Genomic DNA, 22,209 nt, shown 5'->3' on the forward strand with positions numbered 1-22,209 from the left:
TATTGATGGACAATTTCATTTCAGTTACTGGTGATTTTGCAGTGCTGAGGTCCACAGGTTACATTTCAGTAAGATGTCTGACAGTGTCATGTTTGTTAAGAAACACACCGTTAATGTTAAAGGACAATTAGTTGTTGTGAAAAAGTAAAGTTACATGATTTAAGTGAAATGCTTGTAAATAAAAACAAAGCGGATATTGGTAGCAATTAAAGTCAAAAGTAAGGACCAACTGCTGAATAAAACATGTTTTCAAAGTCATCATAAAACTCTAATGGTATCATTAAGTATTTGTATCGGTACTCGGTATTGACGAGTACACAAATGTATGTAGTCGTACTTGTACTCAGTCTGGAAAAAAGTGGTATCAGTGCATCCTTAATTATCATGGCACTTGTTCTACAAATTGGAGACTAGATTCTTGCAGATTTTATGGTTGTGCATGAGATCAAACCCTGATTTTGAGAAAGCAAATTATATCTGTGGACAGAATTTATTTTATGGCCAGCACTAACAATCACAAAAATAAATGATTACATTAAAGCGCAAGCTGTTTGTGTTCCGTGTGTGTTGTTGCACTGTTATATATATGAGGATCCTGAATTTGACTGAAGTCCTGCAGCACAGCAGAAATCAGGTGAAAGGTTCCCTCACACTTACCGCCACCTGCTGGCAGAAAACGGATATTGCAAGCCCTGAATTGATTTTTTTTTTTTTTTAAATTGTCAATCTGTTCGACTATATCAATTTCCCAATTGTTTCGGAGTTAAATTGTGAAATTGTGCAAAGTGATCCAGAAGAGTAACATGTAAAAAGCATTTTTATTTGATCACCTTATCTTACCTTAACTCACCTTAACACTGTTAATGAACTCTAGTCACTGATGCATTGAATTTTACGAAATGAACTCAGTCTATTTGTATTTATTGTTTAACAAGGAAAAAGACTTGTTTTGTCTGTTAAATTGAACTCGTCGATCAAAGCAACACGGTACTTGCTTCAAAGTATCGATACTGTGTCGATCTCTGAGCTTCGTTCCAGAACGTGCTGTAATACCATTGTAGGACACTAGAGGCCGGTATAGTCGACCCGTGTTGTTTTGGTTAGCTTAATGCTAAGTATCCGGTGTAATGGCGACGGCTTGCCCATGAGGCGGGGGAGCGGGACCGCTGTGTTTTCAGGATAAACACCGACTGAACAACTGGGGGTGTCATGGCCGGAGTTTTTGACATCGACTTGGATCAACCGGATGAGGATGTCTCTGACGACGAACTTGAAGACGGGGTGAGTTGCCATTACTGGTGAAACTGCCGCCATTAGCCGGTTAGCATTTCAAGTAGCAGTGTAACATAAAGGCCCATGGTGTTAGCCGCCAAATTTTGTTATCGTTCCTTTTGTTCATACAACATCTTATACATTAAAACAATAACATATAACAGCAGCTTTATTACCGAAACCGAAGCAGGATCCAAACATAAGATATTTTGTGTGGGTTCCAGCAGTAGGACCCTTGCACCAAAGTAGTGTCTGCAGCACACTTGGATTTGTTAACTTATGTGACTTGAAAACTACTTTTACGTTATTTAAAAGTGTACTATGATGTCGTCGTTTGCAGCACTGTAGGACTAATGTAATTAACGTTAAAGATTAGTTAATAACGTTGGGATGCCACATTTTGGTCACTGGTTTGCGAGTTGGCTTGGTGTTGCCAGATTCTCAAATATAAAACAAGCAGCTCCTTTTGTGAAATCAGACTCTAATCTGCAGAGGAATGGTCTATTTGAAGAGTTTCTGTCAGGTTTTAGAATTCATCATAGTACAGAAACAGCATTAGTGAAGGTTACAAATGATCTTCTTATGGCCTCGGACAGTGGACTTATCTCTGTGCTTGTTCTGTTAGACCTCAGTGCTGCTTTTGATACTGTTGACCATAAAATTTTATTACAGAGATTAGAGCATGCCATAGGTATTAAAGGCACTGCGCTGCGGTGGTTTGAATCATATTTGTCTAATAGATTACAATTTGTTCATGTAAATGGGGAATCTTCTTCACAGACTAAAGTTAATTATGGAGTTCCACAAGGTTCTGTGCTAGGACCAATTTTATTCACTTTATACATGCTTCCCTTAGGCAGTATTATTAGACGGTATTGCTTAAATTTTCATTGTTACGCAGATGATACCCAGCTTTATCTATCCATGAAGCCAGAGGACACACACCAATTAGCTAAACTGCAGGATTGTCTTACAGACATAAAGACATGGATGACCTCTAATTTCCTGCTTTTAAACTCAGATAAAACTGAAGTTATTGTACTTGGCCCCACAAATCTTAGAAACATGGTGTCTAACCAGATCCTTACTCTGGATGGCATTACCCTGACCTCTGGTAATACTGTGAGAAATCTTGGAGTCATTTTTGATCAGGATATGTCATTCAAAGCGCATATTAAACAAATATGTAGGACTGCTTTTTTGCATTTACGCAATATCTCTAAAATTAGAAAGGTCTTGTCTCAGAGTGATGCTGAAAAACTAATTCATGCATTTATTTCCTCTAGGCTGGACTATTGTAATTCATTATTATCAGGTTGTCCTAAAAGTTCCCTAAAAAGCTTTCAGTTAATTCAAAATGCTGCAGCTAGAGTACTAACGGGGACTAGAAGGAGAGAGCATATCTCACCCATATTGGCCTCTCTTCATTGGCTTCCTGTTAATTCTAGAATAGAATTTAAAATTCTTCTTCTTACTTATAAGGTTTTGAATAATCAGGTCCCATCTTATCTTAGGGACCTCGTAGTACCATATCACCCCAATAGAGCGCTTCGCTCTCAGACTGCAGGCTTACTTGTAGTTCCTAGGGTTTGTAAGAGTAGAATGGGAGGCAGAGCCTTCAGCTTTCAGGCTCCTCTCCTGTGGAACCAGCTCCCAATTCAGATCAGGGAGACAGACACCCTCTCTACTTTTAAGATTAGGCTTAAAACTTTCCTTTTTGCTAAAGCTTATAGTTAGGGCTAGATCAGGTGACCCTGAACCATCCCTTAGTTATGCTGCTATAGACGTAGACTGCTGGGGGGTTCCCATGATGCACTGTTTCTTTCTCTTTTTGCTCTATGCACCACTCTGCATTTAATCATTAGTGATCGATCTCTGCTCCCCTCCACAGCATGTCTTTTTCCTGGTTCTCTCCCTCAGCCCCAACCAGTCCCAGCAGAAGACTGCCCCTCCCTGAGCCTGGTTCTGCTGGAGGTTTCTTCCTGTTAAAAGGGAGTTTTTCCTTCCCACTGTAGCCAAGTGCTTGCTCACAGGGGGTCGTTTTGACCGTTGGGGTTTTACATAATTATTGTATGGCTTTGCCTTACAATATAAAGCACCTTGGGGCAACTGTTTGTTGTGATTTGGCGCTATATAAAAAAAAATATTGAATTGAATTAAACAAGAATCCGCAATTTACTAAAATGGCTTGTTTTAACTAAGTTTTACACATACACCAAGCTAAACAATGCTGCCTGTAATACTGATAAAAAATATACAAGTAATGAATGTTTATGAGTTCAATGGTACGAACATGAGGTGAAAGGTTTCACCGAATTAAATATTTGTTCCATTGAAAGAATATAAAAATATTCATTATTTGTTTTATATATATATATATATATATATATATATATATATATATATATATATCTGCTTTATATAATGGCTAAAATAGATCCTTGTCATTTGCTATTTTATTAATTTATTTAAAAAAAACAAAAAAAAACAAAACAGAAAAGGGACTTACATTTTGGTGTTCCACTGTAATGTGTAGTCCTGTGATGCTGTGTCCATAAAAAAAGACTGTGTAGTTCCTCAGTTCAGCCAAAAATCACATCATGTGAACATGAATGTGGCTGAATGGATCCTTGTAATTTGCTTGGTGCTTTTTATGTCACATGACATTAGTTGTCCCATTTGTGTTGCATTGCATTTAGAGTGCATTTTGGTTCCATTTAGAGTGCAAATTTGGTTCCATACGTTTGGTACCATTGCACTCTGCGCGCGCGCGCGCGCACACACACACACGCGCGTGCGCACACACACACACAAGACAAATCCACTGCACTGTAAGCCGTCTGGAGGCTGTTAGCAGGAAGTTAGAATGAAAAGCTGGACTAATTTCTAATGTGATTTTTTTTTTTTTTTTTTTTTTTTTTTTCCTCTTCTCGCTGCGCTGAGGAAGTACACATGCGTGCACAAGCTCTGACCAGGTTTTGTGAGCGCGCGCACGCGGGACAACGACACAAGCGAGTCGACGATTTCATTCAGCTGACTGACTGTGTTAGTTCTTGCAACACACACACAAAATCCACTCCGCTGTAAGCCATCTGGATGCATGAAGAGCTGTTCAACTGATGTGATTTTGGGCTGGACTGAGGAACTACACCAAATCTTTTTTTTTTTTATTTCTTCTTTTTTTAATGGAACTCCGAAGTTAGTGCACAGCATCACTGGACTACACATCACAATTTGGACTTTAGCAGTAGTGGAACATCAAAATGTAAGTCCCTTTTCTGTTGTTTCTAAATTAATAAAATATCAAATGACAAGGCTCTATTTTAGCCATTATATATATATAAAAAAAAAGACTGTTTTTGCATTCTTTCAATGGTACAAATATTTCATGAGGTGAAAGCTGGAACATACCCTTCAACGAGGCGAAGGTATGTTCCAGCTTTCACCGAAACTCATAAACTTAATTATTTGTATAATATGTCATCAATATTAATAAAGTAACATTGTTACAAAGAAAATTTTTATTAATTAAAGTGGGTTCTCCCATTTCGTTAATGGGGTGAAAAATGTCTTAGTGGAGGTAAGGAGAAACACTGTACCCAACAGAAACTCACTGCAGGTGGGAAAGGAATGAAATTATTCCCCTGCCTGAAAGTGTATTTTTGAATCTGGCACATAGCAATAATGTACTGGCATAAACCCTAATTGGTGTGTATGTCATTGTGCCTATAACTTTCTTATAATTGTACACCACAATGATGCATGCAGTGTGCAGCTGGCTGTTCCTTTCACAGCCAGCAGGGGTCAAGTTTTCTTTTGACCTCTTATTAAAAATAAAGGAACTTCCAGGTTACCATGTGCAGCATACCACCACCATGTGAATGCAGTATCAGAAGTACTTTTTTTGGAATTGCCTATGTTGTATTCACAGAAGGTAAAGAAACTTTAATCGTTTTTTGGGCACTGTAGTCTTGTTTGAGGGTGGACAATAAAGGGGTTAAAGGAAAGAGCATGTGATGCAAAAATTGTACATCCGGGGACAGCCACATTATCATTATTCACATTAATTCTCTCTAAAACATACTGACACAATATCTCCCATTTGCTTCATCTTCCCTTCTCCACTGGGAACCAAAAAAAAAAAAAGCCCTGCACTTTTTGGGACTGGTTCAGTGATTACAGCTAAAACAATACAGCACACCATCTTTCCATGTGAAGTGATGCTGTGTTTGTGTTGCGCACTGGCAGGCTATCCCCAGAAGTGGTCAAATCCCGCAATATCACATAGAGGTTCAAACAAGACTGTGTTGCCCCATTAAGCCATAACAATAACTTGCAGCAGGAAGCTGGGTTGGCCTAAATTAGCCTTTGTCAAAGAGTGGGTCTGTGAGTATATTGTTAAAATATCACATTTTAAATTAATATCATGTTCTAAGTTAAAAAGTGTTTCTCACACTGTTTAAAAATTACTCTGGGGTCTAATTGATAATAATACACCGTCGGTGTGGTCAGCAGACCACCAGAGTTAGGTGGTCCATAAGACTTTTATTCGTTTATGTATTTTTTTAAATGAAGTGGTCCATGTGTAGATATACAGAAACACACAGACACACAAAATCATCCCTGAAACTGGCGGTGTTGGGATTATGAGTTCAATTTCATTTCAGACAAGAAACGGTAAGATGCTCTTGAGCAAGGGTCGTAATTCCCAAGTTGCTATCTGTTTGTAGTTGTGTGCCTTGCATGGCAACATCCTGACTTGTAAGAAACAGACCTGGCAACATTGTGCCGTACATACAGCTAGCATGTTGCGTTGAATAATGCATTTAACACTAAAGTTATACTGAAATAAATGTTATTCATTTAATTCTTTGAAATGTACTGCTGATTATAGTATACAAGTAGGCTTCTAATACTTTTTTTTAGGCTTCTAATATTTAGCGTTATACTACATGTGGTGAAAATCACGTTTATACAGTGGGTAAAATAAGTATTTAACACATCACTTTTTTTCTCAGTAAATATATTTCTAAAGGTACTGTTGACATTAAATTTTGACCAGACGTTAGTAACAACCAAAGTGTTTACACATATAACGTGTTCAATACTTATTTTACCTCCCTGTATCACTGCTGCTTTGCATTGCTGTGAACTGAGATTTTCTGTCCTTATGCTTTTTGTGTTTCCAGGGCCACCTCAGTGAATACATGGACCAGTGCAGTGGCTTTGATTTGTAAGTACAAGCAGCATTGTTTTTCAGTAGCTTTCAATATTGCTCATAGACTGAGATCTAATTTGTAATTGTTTTGCATTGTAATTTATAAAGTTCATGTAGTTCCAAGGTCTTCAACCCATTCCAGAAGGGCCAAGACGGTGCAGGTTTTCTTTGCAATCGCCCACTCCACCAGGTTATTTCACTGATTAGCTGATTCCATCTGCTCAAAGTGATGTTAATCTGAGACCTCTGAACTACATGAACTTTATAAATTCCCCAACTTGTGTTCCAGAAAATACTTTGACTATCAATAAGTTGATGGGCATGAATAGTATTGTTCTTTAGCGGGCGTAAACAGTGGAATATAAATCTGAAAGACAAATAGTGGAACATTCAACTCTGTGAAAAGGCTTTCTTGTGATATTCTTCTGTGAGGAAGAGCAAAACATCAAACAGCCTCTCAACAAGAGCAGCGGAAGTGGTGGCGCCACATGCAGAGATGTCACGATCAAGTCTGTATTTATTAAATTGACTTTAACAGTTTAATTAATCCTGGGTTACCAAATTACCGTGAGTGCACGTTACCTCTGCTTCGCTTTCGAAGTGAGTGGACCGACAAATTCCTTACTGCTGCTTCCTTACAGAGCCAGGAAAAAACCTGATCGTGACATTCCTAGTCATGTGCAGATCCTCTGTACAGCAGGTGGCAACAGTGAAATGATGTCACACAAGTGGTAAACACAGTATTGTTTGTATGTTTTTATTTTTCCAGTAACATGGATGACTGTGAGAAGTTTGAAATTTCAGAGAACAGCGTTAACAAGGGAACTGAGCAGATCAGGCCGGAATGCTTTGAGCTGCTGAGAGTTCTGGGAAAAGGTGGCTATGGAAAGGTGAGACATCTGGTTTGTGCCCTTGTATTTATTTATTTGTTTTGTAAAAGTAAGTCACTTTGATAAGTGTGGAATCTGAGGACCTTTAGTCTAGCTGTAGCCACTCTGGGTTTGGGTAAATAAAATAATGAAATTTTCTGGCCTGAAATTACCGGGAGCACCCTGTAATCGAAGTGTAGGATCAGTATACCGCTGATGTTTGGTTTGAACAACAAAAATGTCATGTGTCTGAGTGTCTCTTCTTCAAAATACACATTTAAAAAAAAATCTGCATTTAAGTTTGTCTCTTAAATTTTATAACTTTTGTTACTATGGTTCAAGTGGAGGCATGGTGGAAAAGTGGTTAGTGTGCTTGGTTTCAGTGTGGATGGTTCCCGGTTCAAACCCCACTCCTGCCACATTTCTCCATGTAAGGTGGAATTGCATCAGGAAGGGCATCTGATGTAAACTGTCTGCCAATTCAACGTGCAGGTCCACATCAGATCTCCTGTGGCGACCCCAAGTGCAAACAAGGGAGCAGCTGAAGGGTCTTCCTTTTTTTGTTACTATGGCTCCAAATGAGGAACACATGATTTAATTCATTTTAAAAGAAGCAGAGTAAATAGATTTGTATTGTGATGTTTTGGTGTGCTGTTATAGCTAAACAGTTTAGACAAACCTGTTGAGCTGTGGAACATTTTTGAGGTTCATCACAGACAGTTTGGAAACATTTTCACTTTGCAGAGACTTTTTTTGGTGAAGTGGTTTTTAGATGTGATGACTAAGAAGTAATTTCCTGCAAGTTGGGAATTTTTCAGTATTACAAAGCAAATGTCAAAGGCACTGACATGTGAAGTCATGTATTTGGTGTGAGTTTGAAGGGTTGGATCTTCCAGGGATTATGTGGATATGAAAATACTGAAAAACACAAGCCTGGTCTCACGTAAAGTCAAAGCGGTCCCCCGTTGTAATTTAGTAATTCCTGTAAACTTTGTGGGAGCAGAACAGATTTCAAACAAAAGGGCAATGAACCCCCCCCCCACAAAAAAAATACCCATCCCAATCCACCCCCACAGCACAGCCACTGAGCTAGGTGTCCTTATATGTGTGGAGTCAGTCAGAAACATTTCATATCAGTTGTGAGTAAAATTACTTATGTTGTACTTAGGCGTGGGTATTGATAAGATTTTATCAATATCATTACCATTATCTATCCGATTCCTTATCGGTTCCCTTATCAGTACCTCTTGTGAATTTTCTGTGTACTAAAAGTAGGCTTTACAGGTTTTTTATGTCAACATTTTATTGAGTCTTAAATTAAATCAATGTGAAATTGGTCACTGGATCCATAAACTTTGGACATGATAAACTCTACATGGTGGATTCTTGATCTCTGGACATAAATAGAAATAAACAAAAGTTGTAGTTTTTGTCAAAAGCATTTCCTTTCAGACATTATTGGCATGAATGTCTTTCCATACATCTGAGCTGAGCTCTTACAGCTGGCTGTGCTGCACGTCAGGATGTAATTCATAAAGAATGCAGGAAGTTTTATTTTGGGAGGAAATAAAACGTTTTAGTTGATTGTAGTTTATTGTCTGTATTACAGCATTTGGAAAGAGGTGTCATTTAATGCGGCAATTCGTTTTGAAGCTATTCTGAGCGGAGTCTCTCAGCAGAGAGCTGCGCAGCGTTTGGAGCGGTGCCAATGGAATGAAGGAGGGTCTCCTTAAAATAAAATCTCTCTCTCTCTCTCTCTCTCTCTCTGTCTCTCTGTGTGTGTGTCTAATCACAGCTGTGACTCTTTAAAATAAATGCGCACTCGCTGCATGTCGGTGCGCTCATCAGACGCCCTGATCAGACTGATCGATCAGGGCAATTTTATTTATATAGCACCAAATCACAACAAACAGTTGCCCCAAGGCGCTTTATATTGTAAGGCAAAAGCCATACAATAATTACAGAAAAACCCCAACGGTCAAAACGACTATAGCAGCATAACTAAGGGATGGTTCAGGGTCACCTGATCCAGCCCTAACTATAAGCTTTAGCAAAAAGGAAAGTTTTAAGCCTAATCTTAAAAGTAGAGAGGGTGTCTGTCTCCCTGATCCGAATTGGGAGCTGGTTCCAGAGGAGAAGAGCCTGAAAGCTGAAGGCTCTGCCTCCCATTCTACTCTTACAAACCCTAGGAACTACAAGTAAGCCTGCAGTCTGAGAGTGAAGCGCTCTATTGGGGTGATATGGTACTATGAGGTCCCTAAGATAAGATGGGACCTGATTATTCAAAACCTTATAAGTAAGAAGAAGAATTTTAAATTCTATTCTAGAATTAACAGGAAGCCAATGAAGAGAAGCCAATATGGGTGAGATATGCTCTCTCCTTCTAGTTCCCGTCAGTACTCTAGCTGCAGCATTTTGAATTAACTGAAGGCTTTTCAGGGAACTTTTAGGACAACCTGATAATAATGAATTACAATAGTCCAGCCTAGAGGAAATAAATGCATGAATTAGTTTTTCAGCATCACTCTGAGACAAGACCTTTCTAATTTTAGAGATATTGCGCAAATGCAAAAAAGCAGTCCTACATATTTGCTTAATATGCGCATTGAAGGACATATCCTGATCAAAAATGACTCCAAGATTTCTCACAGTATTACTAGAGGTCAGGGTAAGCCCATCCAGAGTAAGGATCTGGTTAGACACCATGTTTCTAAGATTTGTGGGGCCAAGTACAATAACGTACAATAACTCAAAGCTGAAAAGAGCTGTGACTCTAAAATAAATATGCACTTGCTGCATAAAAAAAAAAAAAGTTAAATGAATGTTTTTGAGCCGCACCACACCATGCAGTAGAGAACAGAGAGTACTTCCACAGAAGCAGAAAATAGCACTGAAACTGGTGTGGCATGGTACACGCGACTGTGTGCACACATTAAAATGCGAACACACGCAGCTGCAAGTATGAACAAACACTGTTAAAGGCTGAGTATGTGCGTATTTCAGGCGTATTTAAATGAAACACAACGCCGCAATGAGCAGCTCCACGAATACGCCACTGTGACAGGGGCTTTAGTTTAAATCATTTTAATTCATAAAATTCTGTATAATTATAGGTGTGGTTAATTTGAGTGACAGCAGCTGGGTCCAGCGAGGATATCTCTCACCGCTTCTGACCATAATGGAGCCACTTGCTGTTGTGTTGCTGTGTCTGTTTGGAGTATTTTATTACAAACATCAAGTATAATACGCCTTGTTGTGTGGCAACACGTGCTAATGGATCACCTAAGGCATCCCTGTTGCAAATTCAAGCTGAGGGGAAACTCTCCTCTTATTTAATGTTGTATGCTAATGGTGTTACCCGACTCCGGATAAAGCGGAAGAAAATGGATGGATGGATGGATGCTAATGGTGTTAGCAATTTTAGCAGCTGTTGGTAGGTCCACTTAATGTATGATTACTGAGGAAATACACAGCTGATAACCTTTGCTGCCCACACCAAAGTGAACTGTGAGGAGAACCACCCAGGCTCCACCCCTTTATGCATTAATGAGTTCATTGCGAATCAGCGTGGGCGGGTCTCTCAACATGGTGACACCCAGAAAAGGGTGTCACTTCTGTTTCCTGTTTATAGAAAACCAGTGGGTGGCGTCATGCTGGCTGTGTCCAGTATAGATAGTCTGTGGTTAAGTTACAGTATGCTTCAGCACAGCATAAATATTTTCCTTGCCAATGTTTTGATTTCTTTTCTTTTTAAAAAAAAAAAATAGGTGTTTCAAGTACGCAAGGTATCAGGTGCTGCTTCTGGGAAGATATTTGCAATGAAAGTTTTGAAAAAGGTGAGTGTGAACAGGCCCTTCTCAGGTTGAATTACTTTGGGTTTGAGTTCATTAGTGTAAAACAGGACTTGACGTGCACAGTCGGGTGTTCAGGATGACGTTACAGTATATGTACTAGTTGAATGTGTTAGAGTCAAGGTGAGACTGTTTATGCAAACTCACATCACAACATAATGCAGCGTTATTGTCATCAAATTCACTCGCTTCTTTCTCCTTGCACTCGTGCTGCCTCTGCAGCTGATGTTGAGGCACCGACCCCAGCTCGTCAACTTTGCTGTTTGTGTCTGGCAAAGCTTTCACACTTTGTGTTTTTGTGGCCCTCAACAGGCTATGATTGTGCGTAACGCAAAAGACACAGCACACACCAAAGCTGAGAGGAACATTCTGGAAGAGGTGAAACATCCCTTCATCGTGGATCTCATCTATGCTTTCCAGACAGGGGGGAAGTTGTACCTCATCCTGGAGTATCTCAGTGGTGAGGACACTAACACCCAAATATACAAACCTGCTCTCCTCTACAGTCAACGGGAAGCTATTTCATCATGCTTTCTTTCTGTTTTAGCAGAATTTCAACTGAGTTGTTTTTTCTTGTTTGCAGGTGGGGAGCTGTTCATGCAGCTGGAAAGAGAGGGAATCTTCATGGAGGACACTGCCTGGTAAGTCATTCTGTTAAGTTTCTGTGTTTAAGCAAGTCGGTTTGAAATTGGTTCAAATCCCAAACTAACCGAAAAATCACTAAGGGCCCTTGGGCAAGGTCCTTAAATCCCCTAGTTGCTCCCAGTGTGTAGTGGGCACCTTGTATGGCAGCAGCCTCACATCAGGGTGAATATGAGGCATTATTGTAAAGCGCTTTGAGCGTCTGATGCAGATGGAAAAGTGCTATATAAATGCAGTCCATTTACTATTTTAAAATAAAATTTGAACTAGCTGCTCCCCCACACATGCAGTATGTCAGACCTGATCACAAGATTGAATATTACTGCAGTTTTGTAAAGGCTGTACTGCGTTTTGTATCTTCGGGTGACAGTTTCTACCTGGCTGAGATCTCGATGGCACTCGGGCACCTTCACCAGAAAGGCATCATTTATAGAGACCTGAAGCCTGAGAACATCATGCTCAACAACAACGGTACAACACTTTGACTTCTCACAAGAAACACACATACATGCTCTTTTATTCCTCGAATGAATGTGACCATCTGGAAACCTGATACATAACCTCTTGGGTGTTTGGAGCTCGGTTTTCTTTTTCTTGATTTGGCTCCTTTTGTCCTTCTAGGACATGTGAAGTTGACAGACTTTGGTCTGTGCAAAGAATCAATCCACGACGGGACGGTGACCCACACTTTCTGTGGCACAATTGAGTACATGTATGTCACACAGTCGGGTTTCCTGGTTGAATCCCAGACAGGTTTGGTACATGTGCAAAGAGGATTATTTCTTGTCCGTTTCTGTCCCTTCCTCAGGGCTCCAGAGATCTTGATGAGGAGTGGACATAACCGTGCAGTGGACTGGTGGAGTTTGGGAGCTCTTATGTACGACATGCTGACGGGGGCGGTAAGTGTACGCCAGCATGTCTGTTTTAAAAAGTCACACTGAAATGAAAAATCAGTTTTCAATGTGGCACATGTAGTGGGGACGTGATGTCCTGTTCAGGAGGATAAAGTGGTTCCTCTGGTGAACACAGCAGGTGAAATGTCAAAACAAACAGGCCGGCAGTAAAACTAAACTGGCTTGAAGTATTTGGTTTCTGTTAAAATGAATAAAACTACAGATCTCTTTGCCTTTTTGAATTGTCACGTGTTCTGTTATATATGATTTCTAACAAACTGTTTTCACTCAGATTTTGTTTCGATGAAACAAAACCAAACTTGCCGTGTTAGGAGCATGAAATATTTTCACACCTGACCAGCGTGATTTCTCCCAAAATCCCTTTGTGTTCAGAATGTCATTTATATAACTTAGATTATTCCCATCATTTTTTTTCTTCTTCCTTTTCCTATCTCTTGCTGTCCCCGTAGCCTCCTTTCACTGGTGAAAACAGAAAGAAGACGATTGACAAAATCTTGAAATGCAAACTCAGCCTTCCACCTTACCTCACACAAGAAGCTCGTGACCTTCTGAAAAAGGTGAACTTTATATTTGCTTTTAACATAATAAGAAACTGACTGGATCTGCTGAATAACCAATAAAACAGTGCCCAATTTTTTATTTTTTTTTTTACTCCTAGCTGCTGAAAAGAAATGCTTCATTGCGACTTGGGGCCGGGTGTGGTGATGCTGCTGAGGTTCAGGTAAATGCACCCGTTCATATCCATGTGAATGCATTAAAGAACACACTAACTTTGCTGGAATTTCCATCTGTTTTAACATTGGCACCTTGGAAACCCTGAGGCTAAAATATGGTAATATAGCGATGGTTTGGTGGTGGCGGTACAAGAGTTATTGTGCTGGTGTGGCGGCTTTATGACTAAAGTAAAGAAGTGGTTACTGTGGTTGTTGTCTCCAGGCCCATCCATTTTTTCGGCACATAAATTGGGATGATCTACTTGCTCAAAAAGTAGAGCCTCCATTTAAGCCTTTTTTGGTGAGTGGGTCCTTTAAACGGTGTGTTACAGCATCTCTTACCAGGATGGATAGTTTAACTTTTATTTATTTGTTTATTTTCAGCAATCAGCTGATGATGTCAGCCAGTTTGATTCCAAGTTCACCAGCCAGACTCCAGTGGACAGTCCTGATGACTCCACGCTCAGTGAAAGTGCCAATCAAGTCTTCCTGGTGAGTAAATACTGGACCTCCCAGCAGGCCGCGGTGCTGAATCCAAAGATCTCTTCAGACAGTCGAGTACATAAGTATTTGAAGATAATTTTAGTCATTTTTGTATGTGTAGGCTAACTCCTCTGCCTCAGATGGACATAGTTTTATAATAATAATTTTATTGAGATATTCCTTACCAAACAAAGTGTTTCGCATATGTGTGGTATAGGTGTTGCACGACCAACCCATAGACCCTGGATCGATGTATGATAATATATAGAAGACTAGTTTGTGTGTGAAAGAAAGTTGCTGAAGGGTTTAAAAAAATCACGCAAAGACATTGGAGCAAATTACACAAATTACATTTTCTGGAGATTCTTGGATATCCATTTTATCCCCTAAACATGTAATTTTCTGGAAAATGAGCGTGGCTTTAGTCGTTTTTGGAGTTTTGCTTATCTCGTTTGACCAAACCGTGGATGAGCAAACATGAAAGTTAGCCAATTTGATCAGAAATCTGGTCAGGACTATACTGTTTGTAATTTGTCTGGAGAGGCTTTGACTCTCCAGATACATTCTGAACAGTACAGTCCTGATATCAGGGCGTTTGTTTTCAGTATCATGTCAGCTCATAACATTCTAGCTGCTACATTCAACATCAATATGTTTTGGGAACATTTGAGCTTAACAGCAAACTGATAATGTTACTGAGCAAGTATTCATTGATAATTTAGCGTGAGGTTGCCACCTACTGGACAAGTGTGTGTAGTAGCAGACTGAGAAAGCAAAAGGAAAGTCTGACATTGAAAATGTTATTTAAGTAAAACAATAAAACTTGAAATCATGTTCTCTCAGCTAAGACCTGTTTACATGAGTGATAGTTTGACTACCTTCAGGTTGTTAAAACAGTTGCCTGCAAAGTAAAAAAAAATATATAGCTGGAGACTTGATGAACCCAGTAGGTCTTCCAGGAATCCCTTAATACATCCCATCTGGGTTTATCCTGTTGCTTTTCCTGGAATCTTCACTCACTCTCTCACCACATTGCATGATATGGTTAACTCTGGATTTCTTTGCTCACACATCAGCTGTGGGTTGTTTTTGGAAGGACTGTCTTTGAAGAGGTGGACTCAGACTTGTCTTGTCCCCCGCCTCCTCCCCAGGGTTTCACATACGTGGCCCCATCTGTGCTTGAAAACGTCAAAGAAAAGTTCTCTTTCGAGCCAAAGGTCCGCTCGCCGCGGAAGTTCCTGGGAAGTCCAAGAACACCTGTGAGGTAACAGCAGTTTGTCTGTGGTTCCTTGTAATTACATGAGTCACTCACAGATCACCACATGCATAAAAATGTTCCACTCCTCACACGGCACGTCGCCGAGAAAATGAAACTTCAGCTAAAAGAAAACTGAGCTGAAGTGTAGCCAGTCACAGGAAAAGAAGCTCCTTTACATTTGTACAATATATGTTCCAAAGAATCCTCTGAGGACTTCAAAACAAACGATTGAGTCCGTATGAGGAGTTAAAACACTATGGTGTTTGACATGCTGAGACAATAATATGATGGAACCAGATTACTCAGTTTTCACAGCAGACTGCAGATTGAGTTGAGTTTGGGTGGATTCCATGGAATTCTGAGGAAGTTGCTGCCACTGAACTAACTGGTTACACTCAAGAGTAGTCTGACATATTTTTGGAGCCTCCTTAAGACAAAGATGACTCCAGTATTTAGTTACAACATGTAAACCGTCACGGGCTGAACACTGCATAATATAAAGACGTTACAGTGTCAGGAAGCACAGAGCGGATCTCCACTGAGGTGCACGTTTCCCTCAGTAAATGTACAGAAAAATGTTCAAACAGCTGGTTAGAAAGCCATCTACTTACCTGAGCGTTCCTCAGCTGCAGCACCCCAGTTGTCCACCAACTAGCGGCTCATTCTTGATGTTCATTGAAATAATGAAATCTGTTTACAAAGTCATGTCCAAATATTCAGATAATATTGAACATACAGCACAGATGAGTCATTTGGATTTCATGTCATGTTGATTCATGTTTATTTGAACCAGGAAATATTGAAGAGGCTACAGGAGCACATTGTTTTGTCTTGTTGCAGCCTGGAGATTTCAGTCCCTGACTCCTGTAATTGTTGGTATATAATATGCACTGTGTTCCTTCATTTTATAAAATATAATATATATTGTGGTGCTCCATTATGCAGACAAAAAAATGCTGCCTCATTATGAAGGAAAGAGACATGTTTTTCCATTATGTCTTTGTCCATAATGAGGGTTGTGGCTCTGGTGCCTTCATTGACGTGGAAAGCTTTACTGACCTGGACTTTGACCGATGCTGTGATTTTTGTGGAATCAGTGGATACCCTGATCGCAGCGCTTGTGAAGTTGAGTGAGGTATCGGAGTGTCTGGGTTTGTGATTGTCCTGGATAGAGTTCCTGGACTCAGCTGACGGAAATGTATCTGTACAGTAGTGTTCAGAATAATAGTAGTGCTATGTGACTAAAAAGATTAATCCAGGTTTTGAGTATATTTCTTATTGTTACATGGGAAACAAGGTACCAGTAGATTCAGTAGATTCTCACAAATCCAACAATACCAAGCATTCATGATATGCACACTCTTAAGGCTATGAAATTGGGCTATTAGTAAAAAAAAAGTAGAAAAGGGGGTGTTCACAATAATAGTAGTGTGGCATTCAGTCAGTGAGTTGGTCAGTTTTGTGGAACAAACAGGTGTGAATCAGGTGTCCCCTATTTAAGGATGAAGCCAGCACCTGTTGAACATGCTTTTCTCTTTGAAAGTCTGAGGAAAATGGGACGTTCAAGACATTGTTCAGAAGAACAGCGTAGTTGGATTAAAAAGTTGATTGGAGAGGGGAAAACTTATACGCAGGTGCAAAAAATTATAGGCTGTTCATGTACAATGATCTCCAATGCTTTAAAATGGACAAAAAAACCAGACGCATGGAAGAAAACGGAAAACAACCATCAAAATGGACAGAAGAATAACCAGAATGGCAAAGGCTCACCCATTGATCAGCTCCAGGATGATCAAAGACAGTCTGGAGTTACCTGTAAGTGCTGTGACAGTTAGAAGACGCCTGTGTGAAGCTAATTTATTTGCAAGAATCCCCCGCAAAGTCCCTCTGTTAAATAAAAGACATGTGCAGAAGAGGTTACAATTTGCCAAAGAACACATCAACTGGCCTAAAGAGAAATGGGGGAATATTTTGTGGACTGATGAGAGTAAAATTGTTCTTTTTGGGTCCAAGGGCCGCAGACAGTTTGTGAGACAACCCCCAAACTCTGAATTCAAGCCACAGTTCACAGTGAAGACAGTGAAGCATGGTGGTGCAAGCATCATGATATGGGCATGTTTCTCCTACTATGGTGTTGGGCCTATATATCGCATACCAGGTATCATGGATCAGTTTGGATATGTCAAAATACTTGAAGAGGTCATGTTGCCTTATGCTGAGGAGGACATGCCCTTGAAATGGGTGTTTCAACAAGACAATGACCCCAAGCACACTAGTAAACCAGCAAAATCTTGGTTCCAAACCAACAAAATTAATGCCTCACAGATGTGAAGAAATCATGAAAAACTGGTTATACAACTAAATACTAGTTTAGTGATTCACAGGATTGATAACAAAGCAGTTTGAACATAATAGTTTTGAGTTTGTAGCATCAACAGCAGATGCTACTATTATTGTGAACACCCCCTTTTCTACTTTTTTTTTTTTACTAATAGCCCAATTTCATAGCCTTAAGAGTGTGCATATCATGAATGCTTGGTCTTGTTGTATTTGTGAGAATCTACTGAATCTACTGGTACCTTGTTTCCCATGTAACAATAAGAAATATACTCAAAACCTGGATTAATCTTTTTAGTCACATAGCACTACTATTATTCTGAACACTGTGTCTTGGCAGTAACATTCATGTCTCTGGGTCCTGGTTATCCCACTGTCAGGGACTCAGCACTCTCCGAGACTGAACACTCCCCTGCCTTCACAGCACGTCTCATGGAGCATTAGCAGTGATTAACAGATTCACCTTGTTTCTGCTTAAAACTGAGTTTAGAATGATTTAAGAGGTTTTACTTTGTCATCCCATGGTTAATAATCGCATTATTCCCTTTGATCACTTTGGGTGTGGAGTCGGACTCAGATGTGCTGCTGTGGCGCTCTGATCGCTCCCTGTCTTTTATTATGAAATAATCCTGAATTTATGTGGAAATGATTGTTGTACAAAAGCTTCAGATATCTGTCGCTGAAATAGATGATGACTGGAGTGTAGTTTGAAGCAGGAATGAGGTGATAATCAGTGACTTGCTGCTGACGCTCCGAAATGACGCATGCACAGTGAAGGCAGGGCGGACTGATCAGACAGGGGGAGTGCTGAGCTCCTCACACCCCTAACCCCTGTCAAATGAACGCTTACTTGGATGAAGAGTGTTACTTGCGTTGTGAGGGAGTGGCTGCTACAACATATGGGCCATGTGGCGCGTTTCTCCGTGCATTATTTGGCTCAGAGGTACCTAAGTTTTGAGGACCCCAATGGCTGGAGAAGGTCAAGGACACGCCTGGCTTTCACCTGACTGCAGTACATGAATGTTCTTTCAAGTCATTAGGATGGACGGGTTGTCTGTCTGCACGGTTGTCATCCAGGACAGTTCTGTGGCGTGATAGATGTAGCACCAGTGCGTACTCCCAGACTGAGCTTGCATTACATCCCACTGCTTATACAGTAATAAATAAGAATCTCATCCTGAACTCTGGTGATGGTTTGTTAATGTCACAGCAGGTTCCAAAAGTGATTAATTTTATCGCTTCTTGTCCACAGTCCAGTGAAGTTTGCAGGTGGGATCTGCTGGCCACGGGGTCCCACGCGCCCAGGCACCACGTCCCTGCTGTCTCTCAGCAGCTCTGTAGAACAACCCATGGAGGTGGTGGCAGCAGAGCAAATGGCCGTGAGCACCAACGGCACCGCTGAGACCTCAGCGCCGCTTCCCATCAGGCAACCTTCAAGCAGTGTGGCGCCCTTTAAAAAACAGGCTTACCCCATGAACTCCAAGCGGCCCGAACATCTCCGAATGAACTTATGATGCTCGCCTCGCCTCTGAACACTAGGATTCTTCCAATTCCTCCTCTTGTCTTCTCAAGAGACTTGTAGAAATAAAATAAAATTCGAAAGTCAACTCTGCTCACCAGCTCTTCCAGCAGGGCTTTCCCCCATCGTGGCCTCATCGGCCCTCCTGGCTCAGCGTGCTACAGCTGACGGGAGAAATCCCAACAGTCTGAGGAGCAGTGTGTTGGAGGGGATGGTGAAAACCAGATGTTTTTTGGCTGTGTAATGCTCGTAGATGAGCCAGCTGACGCCCGCAAAATGGTCCATCTGGATTATGATTTACTGGTGCTCTCATATCTGGCAAATGCTACTTTTAGTGTTTATGAATCATTGCTTTCATCAGTAGGTCAAACTTGTCATTGTCTGCAAACCATTGTAACAGGATTTATTTCCCTCTTTTAAGATTTTTTTTTAATGATTAAACATTGTTGGTAAAATCATTGGATAACAATTCCACATTGATCACAAGTATTCCTTTTTGAATGGGAGGAGTCGTGCTGCCTTTATCATTCAGTGTGTAGTCAGCAGGTGGAGTATGATTTATTTTAGTAAAAAAAAAAAAAAAAGGAAAAAAAGTGAAATTTTAGCCCAAAGTGTCACTTATACCAAATGCAGCACGGCTTTGTTTACATGGGATGCTTTTCTGTATTGAACCTGCATGGAAGTATCAGTTCCTTTGAATGGAATGTGATGCTAAATGTGTTTTTGTGTCACTTCATTCTCCGACTTCAGGTATATGCTTAGTATTTTTTTTTTTTTTTTTTTTTTTCCCCCCACATTGCTGCCATTGTACGAGAAGACCAATAAGTGTGTCAGGGTCAGGTGATGTGAAACCAACACGACTTTTAGTCAGTTTAGGCTCCATTTGTGTCTCGAGGACTTGAGGCGTCTGATGTTGATTAATGCCATCTAATGTGGACTCAAAATTCAATTCAATTTTTTTTTTTATATATAGCGCCAAATCACAACAAACAGTTGCCCCAAGGCGCTTTATATTGTAAGGCAAGGCCATACAATAATTATGTAAAACCCCAACGGTCAAAACGACCCCCTGTGAGCAAGCAAAATTGGCAAACAAACTCCATTAGCTGATCCTTGCACCTCCCTTTCCAAACCTGTGCTAATGCAAAACTGAAAGGAGGGTCAGCCCTCCAGCTCAGTATCATGAATACAGATGAGACACTGTAGGGTGTCTTTTTACCCATATTGGCTTCTCTTCATTGGCTTCCTGTTAATTCTAGAATAGAATTTAAAATTCTTCTTCTTACGTATAAGGTTTTGAATAATCAGGTCCCATCTTATCTTAGGGACCTCATAGTACCATATCACCCCAATAGAGCGCTTCACTCTCAGACTGCAGGCTTACTTGTAGTTCCTAGGGTTTGTAAGAGTAGAATGGGAGGCAGAGCCTTCAGCTTTCAGGCTCCTCTCCTGTGGAACCAGCTCCCAATTCGGATCAGGGAGATAGACACCCTCTCTACTTTTAAGATTAGGCTTAAAACTTTCCTTTTTGCTAAAGCTTATAGTTAGGGTTGGATCAGGTGACCCTGAACCATCCCTTAGTTATGCTGCTATAGACTTAGACTGCTGGGGGGTTCCCATGATGCACTGAGTGTTTCTCTTTTTGCTCTGTATGCACCACTCTGCATTTAATCATTAGTGATTGATCTCTGCTCCCCTCCACAGCATGTCTTTTTCCTGGTTCTCTCCCTCAGCCCCAACCAGTCCCAGCAGAAGACTGCCCCTCCCTGAGCCTGGTTCTGCTGGAGGTTTCTTCCTGTTAAAAGGGAGTTTTTCCTTCCCACTGTCGCGAAGTGCTTGCTCACAGGGGGTCGTTTTGACCATTGGGGTTTTTACATAATTATTGTATGGCCTTGCCTTACAATATAAAGCGCCTTGGGGCAACTGTTTGTTGTGATTTGGCGCTATATAAAAAAAATTGATTGATAGGGTTAGCAAGCTTGCTGGTTTTGCAATCATTGCAGAGAGTTTCAGCAGTGTCTGCAGACCTGACATTAAATGATAATGAACACCCGGTGTACTCACAGTTGTTGAAATGGAGCAATATCTCCACCTGGTGGATACTTTTAATGCAATGCCACAAATTTTGTCAAGCGCTCCAGTATAAACAATATGTTGAAGGGGGATGGAAGAACATCAGAGTCCATGCTGGTCACTGCACAAACATTGAGTCCACTGCAGAGGTGGGGCAAAGTCACTGTCAAGTCATTCTCAAGTCATCAAACTGCAAGGCTCAAGTCAAGTGTCAAGTCAGCTTTCAAATAATTGATGGTCATTATGACTTGAGACTTCCAAATTCATGACTTGAGAGTGACTTGCTGGTGACTTTGTCCCACCTCTGGTCCACTATATACCAAAAGGCTCTTGGGATAGGACGCAAGCATGCAGCCTCAATAAACATGGATGTTCCTGTGTGATTCAGTGATAAATTTACACAGTTTAGAATGGCATGTAAGCTATAATATTACCACTAGATGGTGTCAATAACGCCATTGTGCTTCTTTACGTGCTTTGTGCATTGACGTCAGACATGGATAAATCCTGTTTGGGTATTTTGTTTTTAGCTCAAGTTCCTTAACTGAAAACTTGCCAATTAGTTTTTAATTATCCAAATACTTTGTATTAAATGAGCTGAACAAAAGCACTTTCATTGAAACAAATATTTTCTTAAACGTTTAAAACTAACAGAATGTGGCATTTTATTTTCTTCATTTCTACTGGTATTGAAAAAAATTTCTTGAAAATGTTTGATCATTTAGTTTTTGTCAGATGTTTGCAGGGGTTTTTTTATGTTCCGATTTCACAATGTGATATTTTAAAATGTAAGAGGTTTCTAATTTCTAATGTCAAGCAAAGTATTCCAGCCCCCCGTTTACAATCACATTGAAGATGTCGCTCCACTTTTTATTCTATATTGCCTTCTGTTTTCTTATTTATTTCATGTACCATTATGTTTCCACTGCATTGTTCTCACACTATGCAAATGTATTTATGTGGATGTATTAAGTAGACAGAAGAATGTGTAATTGTTTGACACCGTCAAACTTATTTTGTCAGATGTACAGTTAGTTTTTTTCTACAGGAGTCATTTTGA

General features: G+C 40.3%; 1 protein-coding gene across 2 annotated transcripts; it reads left to right on the top strand.

The window, feature by feature from the left end:
* Positions 1-1,067: 1,067 nt before the first annotated feature.
* On the top strand, positions 1,068-19,687 carry rps6kb1a (ribosomal protein S6 kinase b, polypeptide 1a). Of its 2 annotated transcripts, none has more exons than XM_034179007.1 (15): positions 1,068-1,281; positions 6,462-6,505; positions 7,260-7,380; positions 11,127-11,195; positions 11,523-11,670; positions 11,794-11,851; positions 12,223-12,323; positions 12,474-12,564; positions 12,661-12,751; positions 13,216-13,323; positions 13,425-13,487; positions 13,703-13,780; positions 13,864-13,971; positions 15,114-15,226; positions 18,810-19,687. In XM_034179007.1, the coding sequence occupies exons 1-15, from the start codon at positions 1,210-1,212 to the stop codon at positions 19,069-19,071; spliced, it is 1,527 nt and encodes a 508-aa protein (XP_034034898.1). In that variant the 5' UTR covers positions 1,068-1,209; the 3' UTR covers positions 19,072-19,687. The 2 variants fall into 2 exon arrangements, with proteins under 2 accessions (XP_034034898.1, XP_034034899.1); XM_034179008.1 differs by having other exon boundaries at positions 1,183-1,281; positions 7,295-7,380.
* Positions 19,688-22,209: the final 2,522 nt, after the last annotated feature.

This window comes from Thalassophryne amazonica, chromosome 9 (assembly GCF_902500255.1).
Source record: "Thalassophryne amazonica chromosome 9, fThaAma1.1, whole genome shotgun sequence".
In the NCBI taxonomy this organism is placed as follows: Eukaryota; Metazoa; Chordata; class Actinopteri; order Batrachoidiformes; family Batrachoididae; genus Thalassophryne; species Thalassophryne amazonica.

What these genes read in the sequence shown, in the direction of transcription:
- rps6kb1a (XM_034179007.1), top strand. Translation starts at nt 1,210, where the DNA reads ATGGCCGGAGTTTTTGACATCGACTTGGATCAACCGGATGAGGATGTC. An exon ending in TGTGGCACAATTGAGTACAT is followed by an intron (nt 12,565 to 12,660) that starts GTATGTCACACA and finishes TCCCTTCCTCAG; the next exon opens with GGCTCCAGAGATCTTGATGA. An exon ending in ACGACATGCTGACGGGGGCG is followed by an intron (nt 12,752 to 13,215) that starts GTAAGTGTACGC and finishes CTGTCCCCGTAG; the next exon opens with CCTCCTTTCACTGGTGAAAA.